This window comes from Oncorhynchus kisutch, linkage group LG5, assembly GCF_002021735.2.
Source record: "Oncorhynchus kisutch isolate 150728-3 linkage group LG5, Okis_V2, whole genome shotgun sequence".
In the NCBI taxonomy this organism is placed as follows: domain Eukaryota; kingdom Metazoa; phylum Chordata; class Actinopteri; order Salmoniformes; family Salmonidae; genus Oncorhynchus; species Oncorhynchus kisutch.
This window is the reverse complement of record NC_034178.2, coordinates 53,143,145-53,153,144: the sequence shown is the minus strand read 5'-3', so window position 1 is coordinate 53,153,144 and position 10,000 is coordinate 53,143,145. Positions and strand designations below refer to the sequence as shown.

The 10,000-nt window shown below is 42.6% G+C and overlaps 1 protein-coding gene across 1 annotated transcript in view; it reads right to left on the bottom strand.

The window, feature by feature from the left end:
* tacc1 (transforming, acidic coiled-coil containing protein 1) overlaps positions 1 to 5,687 on the bottom strand; it is a 41,870-nt gene extending 36,183 nt beyond the window's left edge. The window contains 1 exon segment of the mRNA XM_031825389.1: positions 5,333 to 5,687. Within this exon segment, the coding sequence (XP_031681249.1) occupies positions 5,333 to 5,406 (74 nt within the window). The 5' untranslated portion in view covers positions 5,407 to 5,687.
* Positions 5,688 to 10,000: the final 4,313 nt, after the last annotated feature.

Here is a 10,000-nt window from a genome sequence, read left to right as displayed (position 1 = left end):
CATGCACATACACACACACACCACACACACGCACACGCACACCACACACACAAGCACACGTACACATGCACATACACACACCACACACACAAGCACACATGCATGCACATACACACACACACACCACACACACAAGCACACGCACACTTTTCTGAGGGCTAGTAACGAGGAACGGTAAAGGAATATGACACATCCCCTAACACATTGTCTCATCAAGGCACATGTCCTCACTGACCGGAGCAACCTCTCACTTTTCACAAACACCAACACTAAATCTATGTTTAGTCTTGATGCCAGTCTTACACTGAACACCCAATAACAAGGATGGCCTTATGCAGGATAGCGGGCCTTGCACAACAGCCTGCTAACATCGTGTCTCTAGTGAGCCAAGCATGGAGGAACAATAACAAGCGTTCACAAGTAGAAATCCTCTTGGCTACAGGCCCTCATGGGCTACTTCCACTGTTCTCTTTTACCCGACAGGGTGGAGCTAAGATTGTGATGACAATGTTAGTTAAGGAGGTGAATCCCTCTGGTAGGCATGCAACACAACATACACTAGTTAGTAAATATGTAGCTACAAACAGCCATGTTAGGAGACACCCAACTCTCTCTTTCTCTGATGTCGCCAACACAAACAGACTCACACTCTCGTCATCACTCACAAACATGCACACACACGCGCATACACACACAAGTTATGCAAGTACGCACACACACACACTTGCGTTTGTAGTGGGCTTTGTATTAGCCAGCCGCTCTGTCTGTCCTCACTGGTGCTATTTCTGTCTCCAGGCAAAGGAAGGAATTTTATGTAAGGCAGGGCCCTCATTTCATATGTCCTTATCCCAGTCTGTCCTCTTCTATAAAGTTATAAGCCTGATTTCTCTCCAAACTTCTCATTATGGGAAATTTGTTGCTGCTTGGTGTGATCCACAACATTCATAAGATCGGACCTCTCCCTCTCTCTCGCTTTCTCTGTGTGCGTGTGTGTATGTGTGTGTATTTGTATGTGTGTGTGTATTTGTGTGTATGTGTATTTGTGTATGTGTGTGTGTGTGTATTTGTGTGTGTGTGTGTGTGTGTATTTGTGTGTATGTATGTGTGTGTGTGTATTTGTGTGTGTGTGTGTATGTGTGTGTGTGTGTGTATATTTGTGTGTGTGTGTGTGTGTGTGTATTTGTGTATGTGTGTGTGTGTATTTGTGTGTGTGTGTATTTGTATTTATGTATGTGTGTGTGTGTGTATTTGTGTGTGTGTGTGTGTGTGTGTATGTGTGTGTATTTGTGTATGTGTGTGTGTGTGTGTGTGTGTGTGTGTGTATGTGTGTGTGTATGTGTGTGTATTTGTGTATGTGTGTGTGTATGTGTGTGTGTGTGTGTGTGTGTGTGTGTGTGTGTGTATGTGTGTGTGTGTATTTGTGTGTGTGTGTATTTGTATTTATGTATGTGTGTGTGTGTGTGTATTTGTGTGTGTGTGTGTGTGTATGTGTGTGTATTTGTGTATGTGTGTGTGTGTGTGTGTGTGTGTATTTGTGTATGTGTTTGTGTGTGTGTGTGTGTGTGTATGTGTGTGTATTTGTGTGTGTGTGTGTGTGTGTGTGTGTGTGTGTGTGTGTGTGTGTGTGTGTGTGTGTGTATTTGTGTATGTGTGTGTGTGTGTGAGAGAGATAAATAAGTAACACAATGTATTTTATCAGCTGTTGTAAGCCCCTCTGTTGCATAGCCATATCTGGAAGTGAGTCTATTTTCAGAGCAGTGATAATGATCATTGTTATTTTCATCCATGGCACATGACTTGTACTGCACCTGTTGAAAAACCTGACAGGGAAAATCACCATGCTCTGCACAGCATAGGCTCAAAGACACAACGTCTTATAACAGTTATCTCACGTGTCTCTGTATCACTGAAAAGTAACATTTGCCTACATTTGCCAACTCAGAGAGTTGTAAAGATTAAAGTAGTTTTTCGAGTCTACACAAGGAGAGTTTGAGGAGGTGGAGGAGACCACATCTACTTAGAGACATCTACACTGCTCTCCAATCATGCCTATAGACTGACCTCTATGCCTTCCCTTGTCTGTTATATATGCCTTGTCTACCTAGTATGTAAGGTTACATTTAAGCTGTGTTAGAATACCCACACAATTTACGTCACAAATAGTATGGGTGGTGCGGTTGGTATGAATATTCGAACACAGCTTTAGTCTAGTCCCAGATCTGTTACTTCTGTCTTGGCAACTCCTAGGGTTCTTGTCACACCAGCACAAACAGATCTGGGACCAGCCACACTATAGGTCCTGGTCATAAGTAGTGCACTATATAAGTAATAGGGTGCCATTTAGGACTAATCCCAGGTTAGATAAGCCTTGCACTGTTCAGTCTCCCTTTGGAAAATCCCCTTCATGTGATGAGAGCGCCATCTGGTGGCAGAAACTGCTCCACCTACTGCTTCAGTGGCCTATTTTACCCTGTTCTCTGGCTGTCCTGAATTTCATCACTGTATACCTCTTTAATAATATAGGCCTACAACTATATGGAATAATATCTATAAAATGTGAATGTCGTAAACCATACAAATAAGTCTCAAATAAGATAATTTTTAGTTTCACGCTGTCATACTTCACTAGTCTTGTGATATATTCACTCAGCTTTTTGGAACAAATGTGAGAAAGGTGGTTATCAAGGTTCGGCCATTTCTGCACTTGAGATATACATTTGCTAATTCGACACAGAGAGTCCTGTAAGAACAAGGTAGAGGCTGTGCTAGTATAAATATTGAAACATACCCCAAGGTCTTGAGCACCTGTTTGCGGTGTTACAGGTGTTTCCCAGCCAGCCCTGCCCAGTCCAGGACACTGCACATGGTAAATGATGAGAGGACAAAGTCCTGTATGATATTACAGTATACACAGATACCCCCTGTCTGAACTGACCTGCGTTTGCAATGCAAATAGGATGTGTGAATGGCTCACATAGAGCCAGCTGTTGCATTTCCAAGCTATCTGTGCAAACAGTGGGGAATCAATTGATATTGATAGCCATGTCCTGTTTTACCCAAGTTAAACATGTGATTAAACATCTTATTATGTCATTTAGGTGACTATCGATTTTAATACATCTTTTTAGATGACATCCTACTCACTGTTTGAATCAATGTTATTTCCACGTCATTTCCATGAAATGACATTGAACCAAAGTGGCATTGACATTGTATTGACGTCTGTGTCCAGTGGGATAGAACAAAGTCACCACAGTGTGTGTCTTGTAAAGTATTAGCAACTATCTTTATCTATATCATTGACCTTAGAAAGTGGAAGAACCTGACACTCATCTCTATCTCAAATAAACAAAAGGTCCCCTGTGGCAGAAGATTCAGAGGGAAAGGTCCAACCTTTCCCTTCAGGGCCTGATTTAAATCAGTTAACCACTTTAAAGGACTGTCTATAGCACAACTTCTGATTTATGACTTCACCACTGTGACCGGAAATGGATCTATCTAACGTGGTCCATCGGTAACAGCTCACCATAATATCGATCTATGTTAGCCTGCTGAGCCAAAGCCTAGGCATTAGCTTTGGGAGCCGACACAACTCAGGTCTCAGGACAGGTTTAGTCATCACAAAAGCAAGGTTCCGAACCACCTCCATTCCACAAACAGTGATGCAGCCTTTATTTATCTTTTATGTGAGGCACAGTTCACTGTATTAGTAAAAGCATGAGGGTTAAATGCATCCATTACGTCCACAGTCTCATCTGTTATTGAGATGGCATAACCATAGAGATAGAATTACAGTACATTGGCTTGAATGCGATTCTCTGTTATGGTTATTCTATTTCTGTGGGCATAACCTGCAGGGGGCAGAGTGGCCCCCTCTCGGAGAGACATCTCCTCATGTAAACATTGACAGTACAGGGAGGACTAGTGGAAACCCAGGATGTATTTCACACAGTGTGCCAGCTAACCCTTCCTTTGCTCAACAAAACATGATGAAATAACTGAGGGTTTCCATTTAATCAACAACTGTCAAATGTCTCCACATACTGTATCTCAGTGGTGTCTTTGCAAACAGCTCAGATCCATTGAAAGTATTGGAAAAGAAAGGCAGCATTCAATACACAAGATTCATAGGCACTGATAGTGTGAATAGTTACATCATACCCTATTATCAGAGATGTGTGCATGCACAAGCACACGCACACACACACGCACCCCCCCCCCCCCACACGCACCCCCCCCCCCACACGCACCCCTCCCCCACAAGCACACGCACATGCACCCCCCCACACGCACCCCCCCCCCCCCCCCACACGCACACGCACACACACACACGCACCCCCCCCACACGCACACGCACACGCACACGCACCCCCCCCACCCCACAAGCACACGCACCCCCCCCACACGCACACACACACACACGCACGCACGCACACACACACGCACCCCCCCCCACAAGCACACACAAACGCACCCCCCCACACACACACACACGCACACACACACGCACCCCCCCCCCCCACACGCACACAGACACACACACACAAACAGACAACCATGTACTAGAGGGTATGGTAGACAAACATCTGACACATTTGTAGGCTGTTGTGAAGCCTTATTATTGAGTGAGTGGGGGTATGTGAATATCTGCTGAACGTGCACCATTCATTCACACTCTAGTATGAAACACCTGGAGATGACAACACACTGCATGCACTGACTGTTTTAAACACTGTTGCATAGTGTATGCTTGTAATACACAGCATACTAAATGACTGATCTCAATCCATTACCCACAGCTACTCTCATTTGAAGTCCTATGTATCCCTCAATTGGAATAATAAGACATATAACTTGCAAAAACTAGCAAAGGCCGTATTTTTCCACACCATCAAGCCCAAAAATACAACATGACAAGTGACGATATTGTGCTGTTGTAATAGTTTTGAAATCCAAATATAGAAAAGATACATAGTGTGTGTGGAGCAGGGAGCAACTCTATCCCCCTGCTCTGTCTAAATCTACTAGTGGACTATAGTGTCTCCAACACTTAGTTTTGAACAAAAAAATATTTATTTAAGCTGGTTCCTTTCTGGTCCACAAACATTCTTGCAGATCACAAGCATACTCGTCAGGCCATAACAAAGTTAACAACCCAAAACACCCAAGTACACAGTAAACTCCCCCTACAAGACGTCACAACCTATGACAAACAAGAGCTCATGAAACATTCACCAAGAATATAATTGACCCAATAGCTCATATAGTAATAATAGTCCACTGCTATTTATGTTACTGTAAGTACAGGTATTAGAGAAAACAATTCACTCACATGTTACTTGTCTTCCTCTTGGTTGAGTTTGCTGCCCCTCCCCTCTTCTTCTGTTGGGACTGAGAGCTCCCCATGTTGACAGGGCCGATACCCCTCCAAGGGGACTGGGCCTTTACCTGTCTGTGTGTAAGTCTATAGATGTGCGTTCTACTTTAAGTGTGCATGCGTGTGTGTGGGTTCAGTGTCATCCCAGGTCAAGTTAGCCAGTGTACTGTTTATGATTCCTAATACTGTACTGCTTCAGTGAATGACGCTGCAATGTCCGTCTGAAACAGCTCTGGTACAGTTCTACAGCTCTAACAGTTTCTCTCAGCTGACCCAAGCCTCCTCTCTCCCTCTCTCCCATAGACGTATTGCTGCCTCCCTCTTTTTCCTTCTCTCTTTCTCTCCCTGGCCCCTCCTCCCTCACCTCTAGCACACACATGCCTCCATGCATGCACGCCACACGCACACACACACCAGGGAACAGATCTTGGTAAACATTCGGCTGGGAGTTACTGTATGCTGTAATAAATCCAGGTGGGGACAATAAAGGGAGGAGGCTGGAAGGTACAGCAGGTAAAGAAGGTCAAGTTTCTTTGCCATAAAGAGATGTCATGTGAACATAATATGGGGTTGCGTGGGGTTGCGTCCTAAATGGCAGCCTTTTCCCTACAGTGTACTACTACTATAGTGTACTATCCATTGGGCTCTGTTCAAAAGTAGTACACTATATAGGGAATACGGTGCCATTTGGGAATCGGACCAGATAGCAGGCACACAACAACCCATGAGAGCATACAGGACTCTGCTTGATGTGACAACATGGTGATAGATACTTCTGGTTCAACCTGTCCCCATGCAGATTAGGAAGGAGGGATGGTACCATGTTTTGACAAAAATGTGAACAACAGTCATTCCAAACATTACAGTTACAAGGAAGCGATTGTCTGACCAGACAGCAGTATTTTGACCTCACATTGGATTATATGCCTTCCCGTCTACTTGAACATATCAGTACTTTTTGCACAGATATGTGCTGTTTTGCATGATGAAAAGTCTCCATTAGCGTACTGTAAGAAAAAAGATGCAACTCATTGTGACAAGGAGGAGATACATATAACACAACATGAATGGGAATTTCCCTTACAGTTATGAATCCACACTGGATCAATACCATGAATAAAAGCAAGAGCTTATACCATTTTGTCAAAGATCTTTAAGACAACTTTGTTTCAGGATTCAAGCTCCCACAAGCCAGCAAGAACAGGTTCTGCTGCTCGCACTGACTAATTATTTTAGTTGCTGAACTAATTTACCACAGCATAATGCTTCATTGCAGATTAACAGTTTGGGCTATCAAATCCTGTTGAACATAATCCGTTTAGAAGGTGAATGAATCCAATTCATTCATGAAGAGCCAATATGGGAACAATGGGCAGTGTTAAATTCAATGAATTAATGAATTCATCACTCAGAATCTAGCCTAGCCTACTGCTCAACAAACTGCCACAATGCTGCCCCTTGACCTGTGCATAATAACAGAGGTCAAAGTCACATATACCAGACACCTCTCTATCACACATACACCAGGTCATCATGTGACTCATCTGGAAGAGTCATGTAAACAAATATTATAGATACTGTATAGACTAAGCAGCGTTCGGCAATAGATGGCTCCTAGGCCAAAACCGTCCCGCAAGTGTTTTTATTTATTTATTGGGTGGAGGTTTAGACTGTAAAATAACCAGGAATTCAGCAACAACAACAAAAAATATTCAGGAAATAAGTATTCCTACCAATAAAAAGAGTCAAATTTGATTGTGTTTCAATGTAATCAAGGTATGAGATTATTGGTATTTTCAAATACAATCCCTTTTTGGGTATACTTGTGGTCAATTTGCAGTGTACAAATGATAATTATGTTCCATCCCCCCCAACCATTCGCTCGGACATACTACATACTACAGAGGTACATCCCTAGCCATGTCTACTGTACAGACTAACACTACAGAGGTACATCCCTAGCCATGTCTACAGTACAGACTAACACTACAGAGATACATCCCTAGCCATGTCTACTGTACAGACTAACACTACAGAGATATATCCCTAGCCATGTCTACTGTACAGACTAACACTACAGAGGTACATCCCTAGCCATGTCTACTGTACAGACTAACACTACAGAGATACATCCCTAGCCATGTCTACAGTACAGACTAACACTACAGAGATACATCCCTAGCCATGTCTACTGTACAGACTAACACTACAGAGATACATCCCTAGCCATGTCTACTGTACAGACTAACACTACAGAGATACATCCCTAGCCATGTCTACAGTACGGACTAACACTACAGAGGTACATCCCTAGCCATGTCTACAGTACGGACTAACACTACAGAGGTACATCCCTAGCCACTACAGGTAAATACTGTCTACTACAGACATACACTACAGTTCAAAAGTTTGGGGTCACTTCAAAATTACCTTGTTTTTGAAAGAAAAGCACATTTTTGTCCATTAAAATAACATCAAATTGATCAGAAATACACTGTAGACATTGTTGATGTTGTAAATGACTATTGTAGCTGGAAACGGCAATTTTTTTAATGGAATATCTACATAGGCGTACAGAGGCCCATTATCAGCAACCATCACTCCTGTGTTCCAATGGCACGTTGTGTTAGCTAATCCAAGTATAACATTTTAAAAGGTTAATTGATGATTAGAAAACCCTTTTGCAATTATGTTAGCAGAGCTGAAAACTGTTGTCCTGATTAAAGAAGCAATAAAACTGGCCTTATTTATATGAGTTGAGTATCTGGAGCATCCGCATTTGTGGGTTCGATTACAGGCTCAAAATGGCCAGAAACAAAGACTTTCTTCCGAAACTAGTCAGTCTATTCTTGTTCTGAGAAATGAAGGCTATTCCATGCGAGAAATTGCCAAGAAACTGAAGATCTCGTACAACGCTGTGTACTACTCCCTTCACAGAACAGCGCAAACTGCCTCTAACCAGAATAGAAAGAGGAGTGAGAGGCCCCGGTGCACAAGCCATTTCCAGCTACAATAGTCATTTACAACATTAACCATGTCTACACTGTATTTCTGATCACTTTGATGCTATTTTAATGGGCAAAAAATGATTTTCTTTCAAAAACAAGGACATTTTAAGTGACACCAAACTTTTGAATGGTAGTGTACATTACCTAGCCAAGTCTACTATAGACACTACTGATAACAGTGACAGTGCAGTCTTACTCAGCGTTGGGTCTTTATTGAACAATAATAGCATCATGGTAGGAGTCCTATCTGTCTGTGCTGTTCGTGTTCACAATACTGATCGCAAAGATAGCCTTTTAGCCGATCATTCTTCCTTGATCATTTTCACTTCATGCTCAGTTACATGTTTTGAGAACATCAAATAAGACACGGCTTGAAATGAATTTGCTTAAACTTTGTACCCATCCATACTTTTGAGAACCGATTTAGCACATTTTTATTTTGCTGTAATCAGTTATAAACAGTGGCATGAAACAGGTTGAAAACAAAGACTAGGTACGCACAGCCTGACATCTACTGGTAGACTGAGAGAAATGTCATTGCTGGTAGTCTACAGGCTTAGTCCCTGAGAGGCACTCAATAGTTCCCACTCTAGGCATGACATGATTTCCCAAAGATCTTGGACAGGGCTTTCCATCATAATCACAAAACTTTATATCATTTATAGTGTACTTGCTTTTTGGCTTTTTAAATGTTAATAGTTGAGTCCCCTACTCATGCAGGAGGCCTCATTGCCATGATGGGACTAATGATTACCACTGAGATGAAGTTACTAGGCAACCTCACACACAGACCAGACACATCTGGTGTAGGCCTTCAGTATATCGTAGCCAGCAGCAGTGACAGTGCAGTCTTACTCAGCGTTGGGTTTCCATTGAAATCCAGGGGACCATGACAAATATGGGGATGAGAAACAGCACAGTGTTGAGTCAACATCTCCCCTTCACTTCCTACTCAACAAATGATAACTCATCCTCCCCAGTGCACCCAAACTGCTAGGGGAAACACTTAAAGACAACAAACTCCAAGAGTCCCTTTCACAACCACAAGTCTATAAATGGCAGGGTCATGGAGTGTCTGAGAATCTCTCCCTATAACTATGTTCTAATACTGCCTGCTGACATATTCCAATGCTTATTTTCTAATACTGATCACATTTCCCATTGTTTTCTCCCTAGTGTTACTCAGAACGGTATAGGCCTCATAAGCTCAATATAAATGGATTGAATTCAATTGATTTCAATTCAGAACATTTGTGCTAGCAGCCATGGATGTCTTCAACTCACAGGAAAACTGGGAGAAAACTGGGGGAACTTGCATTCCAGTGCCCCAAATGGGAATATTCTGGGAATTTATTTATATTCCCAGAAACTGCAACTTGCTTCCCCTCCAAATGTTAAAAAGCAGACTGGAGGAAAGGATCCAAGATCCCGCCCTCTGCCCTTCTTCTCCAATGAGCTTTGAGAGGAATTTAGAAAATAAGGATGGAGGAAGAAAATATTTGACGGCTAGTAACATTTTCAGACCCAACCATATGTTGGCTGCTCCCACCCCTTTAACTTCCACTTCCTGTTCATTTGAGCCTCAGCATCAGCCTGGGGTGTGCCGGAGAATGAT